The 17,903-nt window shown below is 43.6% G+C and overlaps 1 protein-coding gene across 2 annotated transcripts in view; it reads left to right on the top strand.

Annotated features, from left to right (window-relative positions):
- PLCB1 (phospholipase C beta 1) overlaps nt 1–17,903 on the top strand; it is a 337,454-nt gene that overhangs the window by 206,734 nt on the left and 112,817 nt on the right. For both annotated transcript variants that reach the window (XM_066177846.1, XM_066177847.1), the window contains exons 6-9: nt 2,176–2,229; nt 2,762–2,837; nt 7,916–8,016; nt 9,404–9,570. In XM_066177846.1, coding sequence (XP_066033943.1) covers nt 2,176–2,229; nt 2,762–2,837; nt 7,916–8,016; nt 9,404–9,570 — 398 coding nt within the window. The remainder of the gene's footprint in view (nt 1–2,175; nt 2,230–2,761; nt 2,838–7,915; nt 8,017–9,403; nt 9,571–17,903) is intronic.

Raw genomic sequence — 17,903 nt, 5'->3', positions numbered from 1 at the left:
TATTCTGGACTGTCTTGCTTCTGGGGTGTTTTCCTTTTTGTCTTTTATTAATAACAAAACAGAGAAATGCCAGAAGTCCCTTCTCCTCAGTCCAATCTCTCTGGTTTCCATGTGGTCCAAAGAGAATTCATTCCTCTGGATTGCTTGGCAGAGTGGGCAGATTCTGAGTTGCTTTCCACGAAGTAAAAAAGCTTTATGAGAACGTTTGGAGTGAAATACACACCTAAAAGGGAAGAGAGCTAAACCTGACGTTAGCAGTTCTCAGCTGATGAGACGCGCATGGGCTGAGGCAGTTTTGTGTAAATCAGAGCTTTGAGAACAGCGTGGCAAAGCCTGCCAGAAAGTGCTGGTGTTGAACTGGGGTACTCACTGGCCTTTTGGGGTTCTAAAAGAGGGCGTGCACCTTCCCCAGCCTGTGAGTTAGCTGCTTAAAGTCAGCTTGGTGTCTCCCCCAGACACCTTTTCCTGCTCGCAGGCAGGGGCTCAGTCCAGCTAAATACTGAACTCACATTCCTAAAACTTCCCGCCCTCCGAAGTTTACCTCCCCTTTTCCTGGGCTCTTTGAGGCTGTTAATGGCTACTTTCATTAGCTGCACCCAGAGCCAGAATGTTCCCGAGTGCTTAACTTTAATCCCACAGAATCACAGGTGCCTGTTCTGGGAAGGAGGGATGTGCATCTGTGGGGTGTGTGTTTCCTCCTCATGGTGTTTGTTGTGGTGCAGCTGGAGTCCACAGAAATTCCTGAAGCAGCTCTGAAGGGTGGATGTTGCTGGAGCTACAGCATTGTGTCTGATGATGGTGTGTTGGGACAGCAGGGATGTATTAGGCAAACAAAACCCCAAATGGATGGGAACATTTAACATTTCCTCTTGGCCCTGCATGTTGGCAGCGGGGAATGTGCTCAACCTGAGCTGGTGACTTCTTGCAGCTCCGTAGACTGGAGATGAGTTTCAAGAGCGATTTGGTTCTGCAATTTCCTTGCCCCTGAAATCCCCAGGTGCCCAGTGGGCTCTGCTGGCAGGTCTGCAGTGCGGAGGGTTGGGGCTGTAGCTAATGGGCCTTCTCCTACCCGAATCAGAGGAGAAATGTGTCATCACACAGTACAGCAGAGCTCCTTGTCTGGAGCTGTTCTTTGGCAGTTTTTCAAGCCGTATTAATTAAAGATGAAGTCACTGGACACGCTACGTAGATTCAGTAGCAGGCAAGCATGGCATCCCTGTGTCTTTTTCCGCTAATTAATAAATCACTTGGAAACTGTAAGGTTTCCCAGCTCCTCTGCACAGATGCCAAATCAGTCACTTAAGAAATCTATGACTTTAAAGACTAAATTATTTCCCCATTATAATTAGTGTTCTAAGCAAAGGGTTAGTTGGAGTCCTATCAGAACCCTTTTGTTGAAAGAGAAAACCAAATTGCGTTAGAGCAGAATGAAGGGTTTTTTCTTTATGACATTCAGTTCCTTGGAGCATTGGAAGTGCAATAATGAAGAGCGTGAGAAGCTTTTCCCCATCATCTGTTATTTCTGACTTCCTTGGTTGTAGAGGAAAACACCCAATGTGACCAAAATATAGTCAAAATTTAAAAAAAATAGAAGGCAAAATAAAAGAAGCTTCCTTTTTTAAAAAAACTACTGTGATTTTTTTTGTTTTAATCTCCCTCAGTGCTGGGAGTTTTGCTTGGTGGCACAGTAGCACAAAAGGCTTCAGTTTCCAGAAGATAAATGTGGGGAGTCAAGGATTTGTGGAAATGTTCCTACCCCAGTTATCCTTGTTTTAGCATGCACTTTGTTTTTGAAGTGGTTGCTAATGGCATTTTCTCTTGGGAAGAAAAGGAAAGTTTATTAGAACCATGCGGTTTCTTCTTCTTTTGGCAGACCAGAGTAAAGTGAAAAAGCTGAGTTTTTTAACCAAAAAAAAAAAAAAATTCCACGTAAATATTTGAGTGTTGTCACTTTTTTCACCAGATGATGTTACTGCAAAGCTCATTTACAGTTATCTCAGGACAGACAGTTGAAGGTTTTTGGTCAATAATGATTTCCCAACGTGTTTTCATACTGGGATAAAGAGCTGAGTGGAACTTGCCACATGATCAGAGCACTAGTCCAGAGCTAGAGGGTTGGTGGAGAGGTCCTTGAAAATGGTGTGAAAATAAAGCAGGGTGCTTTTCTCTCCTCAGCTACACGAAACTCAAGCTGCAGGTGACTCCAGAGGGCCGCATTCCTCTGAAGAAGTAAGTGCAGTTCCCCTTCCTTACCTTGTGCTCTCTGCTGACTTTGGGGTGTGAATATGTGTTTGGGATGAGCATGGGACCCCTGTGCCTAGAAGAATCGTTTTACCCTCTGTTTATAGCAGAGTGGCCAGTGATACTTGGGATGCCTCTATTCAAATGCCCTTTGGGCGCAGACATTCTGCCTCTCTGCCCTGGTTCTTTCCACTTGAGAAAATTAATAATAAAAAAAATAAAAGCAGCATAATTTCTTTATCTCAGGGACATGTGAAAATAAACAGATTCAAATTACACGTCACTGGGGTATGAAGAGACCAGTGATAGCTGAAATAAATGCCTGCTGTGATAGGGGCTGCTGTGGGGTAGAGTTAAAACTGAACACTGTTGAGCTCCCCTCTGCTACTGAGCAGCCAGCGAAGGGAAATAAATAGCTAAAGATGTAACAGGCTGCTAAGAGATCTTCAGTCTTTGAGCCACATGGGCCATCAAGGCAGGCCTTTAACCCACACCCCTCTGTTTTGTCCTCACTTTGCAGCATATACCGTTTGTTCTCCTCCGACCGAAAACGGGTAGAGACCGCGTTAGAAGCCTGTAACCTTCCCTCTTCCAGGGTAAGCTCCTGCACTTATTCACGTCAGCATTGCTTGGTTCTGCTGCTGTTTCCTCTCTTCTGAGTTTGTCCGTGGCTGAGCCTGCTGGATGGGTCCTCAGCAGCAGCTCTGGCTTTTCCCACATAGAAGTTGCTGATACACCCACCTGTGTACCTTTGATTTGAAGTTGTTTAGGGTCAGGAGCACCTGGAAGAAGCCTAAAAGGATTCAAAGAAAGGGCAGAGTTTGTGTGACCTGTCCTGGAGGAATCCTGTGAGGGCATTTTAAGAATAGGTGGCTGTAGCACAATTTCCAAGGCATGGTTTCAGAGCAGTGCTAGCCTGAGGTGTGATCTATAGCTGGAGATACGGGGCAGCCTAAACCCACCCTGGCTTATCCAAAAGGTGCATGAAGGAAATGCTGTGGTGTGGGAGCTGTTAACGCTGCAGGGGGATGCAGCCATTGCATCCTGCTAATCCAAGAGCTCCCCTCAGCCCAGAGTATTTCCAGGGTGGTGCCTTGCCCTCAAGAAGGCTTTTTTCAGAAGGAACTGAGCTCAAGCAGGTGATTCCAGTTAACGCTGCAGACACAGAATCACAGATTGGGTAAGGCTGGGAGGGACCACAGTGGGACATCTGGTCCCACCTCCCCTTCTCCAAGATGGGTTTTAATCCCAGGAAAGTTTCTTGCAGAATAATTCCTTCGTTCAGGGGTCCAAGAGGTGGGGCAGAACCATTCTTTAGCAGAGGAGAGCCTGCATCTCTTGATCCCTGGACATACACAAAACTCTGTGCTGTGAGTTTCCTGAATGTTTGCTCCCCCAGTGGTTCAATAGAGCCTATTCCAGCTCCAGAAGAACTTCACCAGCCAAAGCTCAGGCACCCCTTACAGTGAGACCTTCCTTCATAGGTTTGGGAGCTCAGTTCAATAAAATTCCAAGAAATGTCAGCAAAGTAGGTATAAAATACTATAAAAGCCTTATCTAAAGTAATATTGTGAGCTTAGAAATGTGGAGAGAATAGTTTTAAAGATGAGTTTCCATTTAATTGATAGCAAACAAGACAAAGTTTGCAAAAAAAAAAGAATCTCTGAGATGCTGCTGATTTCTGAATCAGCTGATTTATTTCTTCCATTTACTACGTGTCTCTGAAAAGAAAATTTAAATATCATTTGGGTCTTTGGAAGAAACTGCAGCCTTTTTCTGCTATTTATCTAAGTAGAGCCAGTTTTACATACACGCTGCTGGATGCTTGTTGCTGGGATACCATCTTGGAAATCATTCAGAGTATAAAGTAGATCCTTTCTTTGCTTGGGACAAAAGAGAAATGCGCTGCGTGCACCAAAGAAAACTCTGTTTATCATCTTGCAAAAATATTGTAGAAGGGCAAAGCTAGATCTCATGGAGGTAACGGAATAGAAGAAAAGCGGAACTTCAACTACAGCTCTTTTCCTTTGTGTTCCTGTTTATTTGAACAAATGAAATTCTTAGCTCCAGCTTCCAGCTTTTCTGCCCTATTGTGCTGCAGGACAAATGGTGTTCTCATAAAGCCTTGGAAGGGTAAGACTCCAGCAGCGTGCAAGACATGAATATCAGGGAGTCTTGCTCAGCAAAATAGCACCAAATTATTCAGAGAATTCATGAAAGTCTCTCCTGGACATTCGCAGTTTAGGCTCTTTGGTTCTTCATACTCATGCCTCATGGATTTTCTCCCTGAGTTTCCACACCTCTCATCGCTCTGGGAAGATATGGAGCTCCTTAGCCAGGAGCTTCACATGGTGTTTGGCTGCAGCTCTTGGAATTTAGGATTGAATCTTCAAGCCTGGGGCAGTCCCTCATCTGCCTTTTGCAGTGATCTGGGCACAGGTGCCAGGGGACGGTGTCCCTGTGTGGACTTTGCTGCGACAGGACAAATATCCCCATCCATCAGCCCCACTCTCCAGGGAATTCCCTGTGTGTGTGTGTTTGCCAGGAGACCCTGTGGCACAATGTGCAGGCTCTGCATTTAGTGCATAAGGAGGAAGAGTTCTCATTGCCTGGATAGTTGTTTTCATCCTGAGGAATAGCACCGGAGAGGATCCTTGGAATTGCTGAAAATAAATCCTTTATTTTGAATTCAAGGACCTTAACAAGGGATGGATTCACTGCAGTGCTGAGCACTGCAGCCCTGGTTCAGCCGAGCAGCAGAGCATGATCACAGTGGGATGACCCGTGGACCTCAAGTCAAGCTCTTTTCCAAAGCATGACTTTATTAATTTTTCTCTTTCTGGGTCAGAACTGGCCTGTGTAGAGTCTTGAAGGATCCAGCCCTGATTTTTGGAACCCTCATCATCCAGCAGATCTGAAAGCAAATGGATCTTTAAATAAACGTTTGAACAAAGTTTTAAAATGGCCCAGTGAATTTCTGGGTTTGCCATCTGATTCACCTGTGTTGTCGTTTTGGTTTTTTGACATCTTGGCTCCCTTTTGGAAATGGTTTTGTTTGGTTTTCTGTTTGATGGTTTTTTTGGTTTTGGTTTGGGTTTTTTGTTTGTTTTTTTTTTCTTGTAGGATATTTTTGTTTGCTTTGATTAAAGGTGCCTTAAATAGAACTTGAAGAGCTTTATTTTGGCTGGCCTTTTGGCTGTGGAGTGGTTTTTGCCTTCTAGCTAATGTGGAGGTTCACAATGAAGCACCAGTGAGCTTGACTGTTAAAATAAAATAACCAACTCTTGAGTCCAGTCTGTGCAAATAATCTGAATTAGCTCTTATGCTGCCAAATACGTAACAGACTGGATACAGATGTTATAAAAAGCAGGTAGGTTACCAGGCAAATCATAAATCAGCAGTGCTTGAAATTAGTAGAGAGTCTAATCAGGGAATAAAATTGAATGCCAGTATTAAGCCAAGCCAGAAACAAGGGATGCTCTCGTGTGGTACAGAAGGTTTGTGCCTCGTTCATTGGTGTCAGAAAAGAGATGAGCCCATAAGGTGTGTGGGTGGTTCCTCTGAAACGGGGATGGCTCAGACCAGGCTGAGTAAGGGGGCAGTGTATTTTAATCCCTTTGGGCAGACAGGCTTTGGGAAGCCATAGATAGTTGTGTGACGTGGTGCCTGAGGTGGCTTTCGTCTCCCATCTAGACATTTGTGTTTTGTAGCCCACTGATTATGACACTGGTAGGAAATACCTATTAAAAAGTTTTGTGTACTCATGCCTGAAGGCTCGTGTTGCTTATTTTCTTTGGAGTGGGTGTTTGGAGACACGGGGAGGCAAACCGATGTCTATTAATTGAGTTAATTAATCTCTCCAGCTGGTCGTTGGAAGAGATCCACATTTGTTCAGCTGAGCACCTTCAAATCCCTTGTAAAGAAAAAAACCAGTAGCTTGATGGGGGACTGTAGTTCTGTGGTAATTAAAGAAACATTGAAAAGCCCTTGGCTGAGGAGCAGCACCCTACTGGACAGGAGTTCCAAGCAGGGGAGGGCAGGGTGCTAACTCAAACAAGACAATTCCCAAACTTTGAGAATCCCAGACTTAAGGAAAACACAGGTGTCGGCACTGAGAGCTCCACGGCTTGAATTTATCAGTGCCATGGGTGCAGGTTCAGTGCCACTGGCAGCCCTCACTGAAAGGAGCTCTTTTCATCCTCTACCCTCAGCTCTCCCACTTCTGCCTCCACCCTTGCAATGGACTGGGCAGTAGTGCCACTGGCGAGTTGCCTGGCTCAGGGATTGATCCCATCTAAAACACACAGGGAGGTTTTGGCAGGGTAAGTTTTGAACCAGTTCACCCTGCAGCAACTCGCAGTCTGCCAAAAAAAAGGAGGGCACAAGGGCCTGATGGGGTCACCTTAGAATGGAGCCTGGAGATGGTGATCCAGGCAGAGCAGAGGAGCAGCCCAGATTGGTCAATCTGCTCTTGTGGCCAGAAACGGAATAAAACCCTCCTGAGCCTCTGCGGGTGTCAGATGAAAGGAGACAAAGCGACGCCTGCGGTATCGTTTTTTTATTGTAACCTAAAGCAGGAAAAATATAGAAAAGTTTCCTCGTGTCTGACAAAGCCTTGAACGGATGCTTCCGGTTCCCTTGGCGACGGTGCTAAACAGGCAGAATAAATACCAGCACTGATTGCCCCAGCAGCAGCTCGCTTCCCAGACAGCCAGGTTCCCACAGCCTGCCAAGCAAACAGCTCTGTGCCCAAGTTACCATTCTCCTCCTCTAGTTCACTGCATTTTGGAGCATGGACAGGCATCCTGTGGTGCTCCCAGGGAGCACATGTCACAGCTTTGGATGAGGGACCTTAAGCTTCATGCAAAGGACTTACCCAGTACAGTAATTGCCTCCAGTAATTTGATTTTTTCAGAGAAAAATGTGGTGAGGGTGACAGAATTGTCGTCTAGAAGTTGGACTAAATTTAAATCGCTCTAAACTGTATAAAACGTAAGAAAAAAAAAATACTGTCAAGTCTCCTGCAGGAGAGCATTTTTATCAATTTCTCTAAAAGAAATCTGATTGCCAAATGTGTTACGCTGAGTGTTTAGGACAAAGATGGATGGAAAAAGCTGTGCTGCTTGAGTCTTGCCCAGAATTGTGGCATCTTGAACATGTATCTGCAGGAAGGAAAAGGTAAAATCACTGCTGCTGTCAGGGAACAAGTGTATTGGTAATGACACAGTGACCCAGTTTATTCCCTAGCTGTATGACAGCTTTGGAAAGATGAGTGACATCCTCATCCCCTGTGACACTGCTGTTCTGCTCACTCAGAAACACAGGCTCAGCACCTCTGAGGGTGAGCTCAGAGGCGCCATCAGCGCTGATGCCCCTGTTTCTGCTGTAGGTGAGGGGGTTAGATGGGGAGACGGCCCTTCCTCCTCCCTCACAGGTGCTCAGAGAATGAGATAACTGTGCCTCACGGAAGCTAATAGATGCGTTTGTACGGGGTTTTTTAAAGATGTACTCTAAGCTGCTCTGTGATTCGGGGGAACTTATAATCCTGCAGAATCTGGGCTCCTCTAGGGTGCGGGAAGGAAATCAAAAGCAGCCAAGAAGTGAGTGATCTGTTTGCAGAGAACATATAAAAGTGCTGTATCTCTCTTTCACTGTTTTTTTCCCCATTTCACAGAACGATTCAATCCCTCAAGACGACTTCACGCCAGAAGTGTACAGAGTGTTCTTAAACAACCTCTGCCCTCGGCCTGAGATCGACCACATCTTTTCCGAGTTGTAAGGAAAGACTCTCATTGCGTTATTTATTTATTTTTCTCATTCACTGATTTTCTGGGCTGGGGATGGCAAAGTAGGGTATTTAGACTGTAGCAGAATGCAGTGCTTGCCAGTAACAGATTTAAATGTCAAGCAGGGCTGTTATTTAATCTTGGATCAAGGGTTCCTTCTCTCCCAGGCTTTTGCCTCCACTTCTGATGGCTTGAGTTTTAAAGGAATTTGTTCCTAGAGGAGCAGAACTGCCAGGTCTTGTTTTTCTGTATTGATCGGGATAGTTCAGATTTCCAAGAAAATAAAGAAAGAAGATTAATAAGCAATAACAGCACGAAATAGGCGTGACAATATGTATAATCACCCCCAAAAGCTTAATTAGGACTGGCAAAATAATGCAGTAACTTTTAGGATTTGTGAATGATGAATTCCCACCGTGAAATTAAATTAGCAGCCGGCTACAACTGATTTCATACATTCAGCTATGAGCTCTGTAACTCCTGGTACTTCTACTCCTTGCAGCAATCCGTGTACTTCCAATTTCAGCAGAGCCTGATCAGTGGAGTCAGAATATAAAGCAATGTGAGAGGAAAGCAATTTCCAAAATACATCCATGACCTCCAAAGCAATTGGTTGAATGTATTTTAGCAACACGACCGTGCTCGCGTTCCGCTTTTGGGGTTGTTGTCCCTGAAGTCGGGGTTTCAGAGGAGCTCAGCCCTGTCCCAGTTTGCTTCCACTGCACCCAGGAGAGGCTTCCCATTGCTCCCCGGCAGAACTCAGGCCAGGCCTGAGTGCTCTAGACAGCCCTCAGCTCATCACCTGGAGGCTTCCTGGGTTTTTGTCTGGGCACAGCTTGTACCCAAACTCTGCTCTTTTCACTGTCTCTTTGAATAGACATCTTTTTGCTTGCGTTACGGAGCACCCCGAAGCTTTTAAAAAGTTTATTAAAAAAAAGACACACAAATTACCGGAATAATGAAAATCAAGGCTGCTGTTATTCAGCAGTAAACCCAAATAGTTGGGGTAGGATTGCCAGCAGAGTGTTTGTGGCAAGCTCGGGATTGAATTCCACGGCTCTTTTTTCTTTAACTTTTTTTAAATAGCTTAATTCCAAGGATTCAGAGGAATGAAAGGCTTTTAGCATTGCTCCAAGTCTTCCCTTTGATGCCTGTAATGCTAAACATTGTCAAAGATCTTCCTCCTAGATGTCTGATGAAGAACCTTTGGCAAAATAAATTGGTTCAGAGACACAGTGGAGTGATGTTCATGTTTTTTGCTTTATGATAGTTTTGTATGAATCTTGTTTCAATTTCCTTGGGAAGTTCCAGACATGAAACAGGATTTCAAGGAAATGTGTTGAAATGACTTTGCTGTTGCTTTAATTTCTCTCCAGTGGTGCCAAGAGCAAACCCTACCTTACTGTTGATCAGATGATGGACTTTATAAATCTGAAGCAACGGGATCCGCGATTAAATGAGATCCTTTATCCACCACTCAAGCAAGAACAAGTTCAAGTGCTGATTGAGAAGTACGAACCTAACAGCAACCTAGCAAAGAAAGGTCAGTGGATTTCACACTTCTGCTTACTCAGTTCCTGATGCGAATCAGTAAGTCAATTATCCTACATGCTGAAGCAAAATTTGGTTGAAAAATCCAGTTGCTTTCCCAGCTGTCTGCTTTTGGGATCATACAGGCTTGTGAGGCATCATGTGCATTTTTAAATATGTTTGGTTGGTGTCGGGTTAGAAAGGATGGGGCTGGTTCCGTGCTTGCTTTGCAAGTGTGTGTGATTGACAGAAAGAGTTGCTCTGGTATGTGACCCTCAGCAGAAACCTGACTATCACAGCAGCTGTTTAGCAGCATCTAAAATGTAAAGTTGAAAGAGAAAAATCAGGGACAGTGGAACTAAGAGCCCGATAATTTTATCATTTAATAATACTATTAAGTCTAGTCCTCTGCTTTTGGATAAAGTGGTGTACAAGGCTAGATATGAGATCAACTCAGTGTATTTCATGGTATAATCACAGAAAATTCCCTTTTGAACATCTCAAGTGCTGTCAGGACTTAGCTGGGCATTTTGCCAAAATCAGTGAAAGAACTCCTGCACAAATCTCTGCAGATTTTTGCTACCACCACAAATCCTAAAATAACGTTCAGTTTGTGTCTGCATCTTGTTTTATTCCAATCGACATATCCTAATGATTAGCCCAGCTTTTGATGTGTTTACACCTTAGAAATTTTAAAGGCATGGGAATATCCTGAAAACCAGATCTAATATGAAAAAAAGATTGTTTGGTCCAGAGATTGTGGATCAAAAACGTCTAAAAAGACCCAACAGTCTAGAGGTTAACTGAAGGCACTCCCACCTCTCTGTGGAAGCCTTCTCACCTAATGTCTTCCTGAAGGAAATCGATGTCACAATCAGTGTTGTCTCTCAAACACTTCTAATTTTTCTCTTAAGGCTTCTTATTTTTCTAGTCCAATCAAACTGAGTGTTTCCGGAGGTTTTGCTGGAGGGTTAAATCCTGCTTCTTTGCCGTACTTATGCAAACTGCCTTTGACGTCAGTAGGAAGAGTACCTTGAGTAAATGGAAACACGTTGTGACCTCCTTTCTCATCTGTGCAAATATTAGAGCACAGCTCTGTGCTTACCTTATTTCCCACCAGCGGCAGGAAAGTCTGTTACCTAAAAGATCATTCTTGTTACCCAAATATTAGCACTTCATATTAACCAAATATAGGATTTATTAGAAGGAGTTGGGCTGGTGTGCCAGCAGAACGCCAAGGGTCAAAATGGAATCACTGCATTTCTGACTAGCAATAAGGAGAAAACATGAAGCAGAGCCCAGGAAGAAGGGTGCTGCGGTGGTGTTTGCTACCACCCTCCAACGGGATCCGTGGGACACCTCCAGCTTTACCCTGTTTTCCTTGGTGCACACATTTGCTGTAGACATTTGCTGTTCCGTAGGTGCCTCTCCTCTGGCTGTGATTTATGTTCCTCTTAAAGAATCGGTTCTCTCTGAAAATGCTGATTGGAAGAAGGGAAAGGCAGATCATAGAGAGTTAATTTTTTCTTTGGGATTGTCGTGGGGGGTTTTTTTCCCTTTTCAGGCTTGTGCACCAGGGTCCAGCTGGCACAACCTGAGAACCACCTCTGTGCTGAAGACACCACCTCCCTGTCTGGCAGCTGAGCTGCAGGAACTGGCACATGTTCCAGTGCAAATCCCAAGCTCACTGCCTTAAACTGACAGGAATTGGCTAATCAGGAATGACATGGGGACACAATATTTTCTGTACATCTGCTCCGAGTTGGGAATGCAGTTCACTGTATATTAAATGAAGTGTAGGTGTGCATTCATTTCTACACTCATGGAATAATTTTCAAAAAATGCTTCATGTCTATAAAATGTCACCTAAATGTAACCACATATTTAGAGCAGCGATTTAACCTTTTGATATGGTGTTCTGTAAAAGGGATGCTCACCCGGGCTTCCTGCTAGCAGCGTTGTTGAGGTGAAATGTCCAGACAGGTTTGGCCAGAGACATGAACGCAGGTACCCGGGCAACCTCCCAAAGTGTGCTGCTCATGCTTCTTAGCAAATAAAATTTCATGCATTGAAAAGTTCTTTTAAGTAAAAGCAGGGATATTTTTTTTTCCTTGGAAATGTAAATCCAAATTCATGAAGTGGAATCTGTGTACAGCACCTGACTCCTTGCTCCCTGTTTGGGTAGTGCTAGACCTTCACTCGTCCGGTGATTGTTCTTCCTCATTTCCTGTCCGACTTCATTGTCTGTGCACCTCCACTGAACCACAATATTCCCTTCTAATTATTCTCTCATAGCTAATTAAATGAACTTCTAGTGAGTTGTGCTGTCTCTCAACTTTCACAGCGCTATTCAAACGCTTTTGGGATCTCATAATTCCCCTGGTCACCGTTGTAGCCCTTTTGTTGTACCTGTTGCTGCTCACCTACATTGTTTTGAACACAGTAAGCAAGAGCTGTCCGTAATATTTTAAATGTTTGCAGCTCCTCAGGTACTTGGTGAAATCGAATGCTGTTGCCGATGAAGTTCCTTAGGTTACAGAGTTCTGAGTAAAAATCCTGCCTGTGCTCCTGCTCGTCACTGATGTATTTTAGGTGTATTTATTGCAGGGATACGGTGGAGCTTTTGCAAAATCAGCAGATGGGGGGCTTGACATCTGCATAGGTTAAGTGTCTGGAGTAGTGTTTTATTGTGGTTCAGGGAAGCTGTTGTGATTAATGCTTTGTGTCATGCAGTGAAGGAGATTAATTCACTGTAGAACGTGTTCCCTTATCAGGTGGAAGCAGGAGGAAGTCCCTGGTAGTGCTGAGCAGCCTCTCCCTGTCAGCAGAAGTGTGCTGGGGGCTGTGAGACCGGAGGAGAATTTACCGTAAATGTATTTCTCCCATTCTGCAGAAACATGCTGGTTCTTCCCTTGCTTAATGATGCAATTAATTTCTAAAAGTTTCTGAGTTCAAAAGGAGCTTTGAGAGCTCAGATCCCAATGTCTCAGTTTAGACCTTTCATTCTGAAACCAGGTAAGTGCTCTGGAAACCACAGAGGCACAGCCCCAGCTCTGGGGGCATCCCGTGTCCCTTCCACACTCCAAGCGTGCAAGAGCTGCACCCATGTACCAGACTAGAAATGAAAGCAGGGAAGAACACAAACCCAAGGTCTGCTAGGGAAAGGAGGTGTGAAAAAACTGTAAAATATGTGTTTCCACCATCGTCCTTGGAGGGAGCAAGACAAGGGTTTGGTTATTATCAGCCTTTGTTTTTAGAGTGGTTTTTGTGGTGGAAGATTTAAAAATAGAGTGTTAAAGTGCTTTAAGTAATGGCATAAAGATGTTGATTTTATTTTCTCTCTTAAGGATGCATTTATTTAAATATTATCTCTGCTTCTTTAATTTTAAAGGGCCAAACCTTTAGATCTGCACAGGGGAAAAGAGCTTTGCTCTTATATTTCACAGTGTTTCTTTCTTCAGATTTTCTCTGTGTCTATTTGCTGTGTGTCAGCTTTGGTTAGACATGTGTTTAGAAGGATTGTAGAGGAGCTGGTTGCATGACTTTCTCCATGAATTCTGTTTTACAGTGCACATTTACTGGTAGTTTTTGCGCCGAGTTTTTCTTAGGTAATAAAATAAATTAAGCAATTATCATTAAATTAAGATAGGTTTAATTTTATACAGCGTCTATCGTATGTATTTTTCCCATGGAGCCTTAACGCCAGGCATTATTCACTCCAGCATAAATGTGTTTTTCCTCCTTTAAACTTCTATGCAATTTAAACATTTTCACCCCACTGCATTAAATTCACCTTTTAGCAACTGCTTAAGAATAATTACACATTGGATTCTTTTGATGGCAGAAGGGGGTCATTTCCTAGGTAACACATTTTAATGGCAAAAACAAGCACCGTGCAGCCATGGCTCCAATTTTAGACATACTTCATGATATTTAAAGCATAAATTCTGATGTATAAATCATTCAGGCAAATGGTTGGGCCTTCTGGTATGAAACATTTGTAGGAAGTGTTACAAAACAGTTGGAATTCTTTGGCCTCCCAACTGTAACGCTGGGAAGTAAGAATACTTACCCAAAAGCCCATTAACTTTGGGACTGTTAGTGTTTTCCTTTCCAGTTGTATAAGAGAAGAGCTCTCTGCACTGTTTCTGTCTCAAATATTAACAGAACAATGGATCCCAGTCATGATTTATTACTCTTTGAAATGTTTAAGCCACGCCAGAGTGGTCAGCAGCAAGTGCTAAGTTAGGTAGCTTACCAGAAAACCCTTTTTTTAAAAAATTGTTTTAAAATGTATGTATATCTGTGCAAAAATGTTAGTATGGATAATATGTCAGCATAAATAAGTTAATGGAAACTATTTGTCAAAATGAGTTTGCGAAATGTATTTCTGTAATACACTGGAGGTTGTTTTTTCTAGTTAAGCTGTAAAATTAATTTCAGATCTTGCAGCCGTTTGGAACATTGCATCTCAAGTGAAAAACTAAATGCAAAAATATTTTAGAATGGAAAGTCCTCAATTATAAGGATTTTTTGCATCTGCTTTACAGGTAAATTGTGTCATCTTTGAACTCTACCAACTGAAACAGTGATGTGGACTAGTGATAATGGATTTTGCAACATTGAACAGTGCTGTTGGCAGTAGAGATAATGAAAGTGCCAAAAATATATTCAGGGTTCCAGGGAGGGCAAGTGTCGTGATCTTCAGTGTATAATGCAGATGCTTTGAAAGAAGCATGAGCTTTGCAGAAATCCATTTTGGGCCTGGTATCTGGTACCAGGAATAACTCCACCGATATCAGTGAAAGTGTGCTGAATGTAAAATGGCCCAGACGAGCTGTGGAATTCATCTTCAGAGCTGCAGAGCAGAAACTCCTGGTGATAATGCCGGTTCTGCAGTCAGCCCAGCCCTGTGCCGTCAAACATGGAAGTGACCACACAGGTGACTCCTGTTCCCCCTCCTGGAATCCAGAGGGACAGCCTGGTGGGCCCTGGGATCAAACCCCACAGACAGCCTTTAACCCTGTGTCCTAGCACTGAGAATGGCTGAAAAAACTTGGGGTGACAGGAGCACAAAGCAAACACCGTTTTAGAGGTTTTAGAACCTCGTTCCTCCAGCTGGAGCTTTTGCTCGTAGAGATAAGAGACTCTTACGTCAATGCTGCGTTTCAGGGGTTATGGAGACGTATTTTTCTGCAGTTGCCTGCCTGTATTGTGTTTGACCCAGCCTCAGACTATCAGAGCCCATAAATAGAAAACTTAGTCCAACAGTAAAAGTGTTTCTTTTGTGCCGGTTGCTGCCTCTTTTATGGAACGCAGGGAAGCATTCAATTTTAGCAGCAGGATTTATTATTTGAAGATGAATATTAGATAAAGTTTACTTCTGAAAATATAAAGGAGCCTGGACTCAAGTGCTGAAGGAAGCGAATGTAGATAAAGTTTGGACAAACACGGCATGCTTTGACTCTTCGTTATGACTTGTACAAATGTAGTGCTTTTGGCTGGAAAGGGCCCCTGAGGACACAGGGGGTGAAGGCTGCTGGGATCCACTGGGTGACATCTAGGACTGGTGGCACAGGAGCCCCAAATGGGCTCATGGCCATTGGGCCATCCCCTTTTGAGTGTCATTTTTGGGGTATGCCTCACCCTCGGGTTGGCTCGACTCAACAGACAGTCAGTCTGTGCCTTGAGGAGCCAGCCCTGATCCCTGAGTGTTTTGGGATGTGTGCTATCTGTCAGAGCAGGGCTCTCAGAGCGCTGGAGCCTGGGCACTGCTGGAACACAGCATCCATATGAGGAAGTTTCCCTTCTCATGTCAGATGCAATCATCTAACAATATCCTTTAGCTGGAATATGCCTATAAATACAGCGGGGTTAAACGCTGGGGAGGCAGAAAGAAGTGGTAAACTAAAGGACAATGTTGGCACAAGAACACAGAGGGATCAAGTGGCCTTGAGTAAGTTTAGGCTGGAAGTTAGGAAAACTTTCCTAACAATATGGTGCTGGCACAGACTACCAGAGGTAGTAAAGAGGGCAAAAAAAGCAATTGTTATTAGTAGAGAGCTCAAGTTGTTTATGAAAGAGATTGTCCACTGCATTGCCTGCAGCTGCAGAACCGAGTTTAAAGAACAGATAAGGAAGGCCATTTAAAGGGATTAAAATCCCTTCTTTTCAGTTTATTTGCACTGTCTTTGCAGTGCCACCCCTATATTCTTTTTCACTTCTCCTTAATATTAATCTTTTTTCAGCTGCAGGAGTTTCTGGAAGTAAAAATGTCACCTGCAATTTTTCTCCTTTAGATTTTTTTCAGCACCTACAGCACACTGATCCCCTTCCCTTGTCTCTTCCCATGATACGACAGGACGGTCTTTTTGGCAAATGCATTAATAGCTTATGTAGAGAAGTGTCACTTAGCAAAAAAAATACATATTTTTAGATGTCTTTTAGTGCAACTTAGCAATTGGAAGTAAGCCAACATTTAACATGATTCCATCTCCCAGGATCACTCCGAGGCGTTGTACAGAGGATGTTTTTGAGAGGTTTGGCAAGACAGTGACACATTCCAGTGGTGTCCCTCTTTCAAGTCTGTCAGAAATAACTGTAGTATTGCTGGGATGAATGGTGTTTTTATCTGTCTGATTTAAATCCTTTCCACTCAGCTGCCTTAGGAATCTGCCATGTTGCGAAGTGCTCGTTTCACTACTACCTGGGGACTGGTGTGAAGGTGGTTTTGTAGTGGTTTTGTGGATTTCACTGGATCTAACTGTCTTCTCATATCCTGTAAGGGATATCCTGTCAGAAACAATTTCTACTACATCTCTGCTGAGAAGTCAAGAGCAGAGAATGGGCTGGTGGCTGTGAAACCCTGCTTCAGTCTTGACACTCAGGAGAGATCAGTTGCTTGGGGTTTTCCCCCACTCCTTAACAATTACTGGTTATTCAGGTTTGTAGACATCTGACTGCTAAAGTTTTAGAAACTGTTCCAAGACTTGTTTTCCTTATCACAAAACTTCTGCTTACCAGAATCTCTGAACTGTGACCATGCATTGTAACAGCAGAGGGTTTTAAAGCTGCTGCAGGCATTTAAAGGATCAATATCCATCAAAATAAATGTGTTTCCAAGGTATAAATTTTAAGGAAGAGAAAATTTTGAGTGCTTAGAATCTTCCCTGCTTCAATGTGTGTTTTGCTGTTTTCTAGCACTACTGGAGAAAAATGCATCCTTTTCATGTGCTGTGTAACCCTTGTGGGTTAGAGCCCTTCCTTCCTGACAGCATGAAAAGGGCTGAGAAAGCCTGTGACTTCTGATAAAACAATTAAATAAATACCATGCTCAGCATTGCACAGTGGCTCTTAAGATCTTGTTAAACCTCGATGGTTCATGCCTGCAGGCACCAGTGAGATTTGGAAACCTGCTTTTTTCCTCAGGTGACACTGTCTTCCCTTCCCTTTGGAGATGGCAGCGTCCTTGGAATGCTCCCGAAGTTTTTATTCTGATTGAAGTAGATTTGCTGTTTGGCATGGTTTGCGTGGAAGCTTGTAGGAAATATTTCCTCTCTAGAGTGAATTAAGTGTCTTGGGCTGCAGGGCCTCATCTTGATAGTTCAGAAAAGTGGTTTTCCATCTGCAAACACTTTCTTGCCCCCCGCCCCGAAGAGGTAGATAAATAATTGTTTCCACTCTTGGTTTTCTCTGTGCATTTGTACAGATGATAAAGTGGATATGATAGCTTCATTAGAATGACAAGCAGTCCTGATTTAGACACACTGAACTCTGCTTTACTTGATAAGCCTTCCTCTGCAGAAGGCTCTGGATCTCAGTGTCCTTGGGCATGCGATATTTCCACATGGATTACCGGATACCGAGCAAGCTCTTTTATGCAGGCTCCTTAGGCACAACATGTTTGCCTTCCCATGTTTTCCCCCACTGACAGCTTGTCATTGAGTAAGCATTTATCCTGATCTTGTAGCAGAGCTACCATTCTCTGTTTGTGTTCAGATTTCTCTGTGTCTTACTGCGCCGTACCCATTCGAGGCTGGAGCAGGGAGTCTAGCTCTGTTCCTTTCTTACGGAGTGAGTTTTCCATTTCTGCTTCAGGAGCATGCTCCCCAAGCCAGCTTGTTTTGGTTTGTGGCCAGGTAACTGTCTAATTACAGGCGGTATTTGAGCGAGTATAACTGAGGGCAGAATTGGATCCATCATGTTTGCCTCCAAGTTTAGAGAACGGAAATGAGATTTGAGCACAACAGGATATTGTCCTGCTTTGATTTTAAAGGGTTTAAGCAATGAGACAACCAATAAATCCTGTTTATTTGTTGCAAGACTGTTTCCTAGCACAATTAGTTG

This window comes from Chamaea fasciata, unplaced genomic scaffold, assembly GCF_029207755.1.
Source record: "Chamaea fasciata isolate MVZ Bird 193981 ecotype frontalis unplaced genomic scaffold, bChaFas1.0.hap1 SCAF_3, whole genome shotgun sequence".
Taxonomy (NCBI): Eukaryota; Metazoa; Chordata; class Aves; order Passeriformes; family Sylviidae; genus Chamaea; species Chamaea fasciata.
Note: the sequence above shows the minus strand (reverse complement) of the source record. Positions and strands in the feature narration are given on the sequence as shown.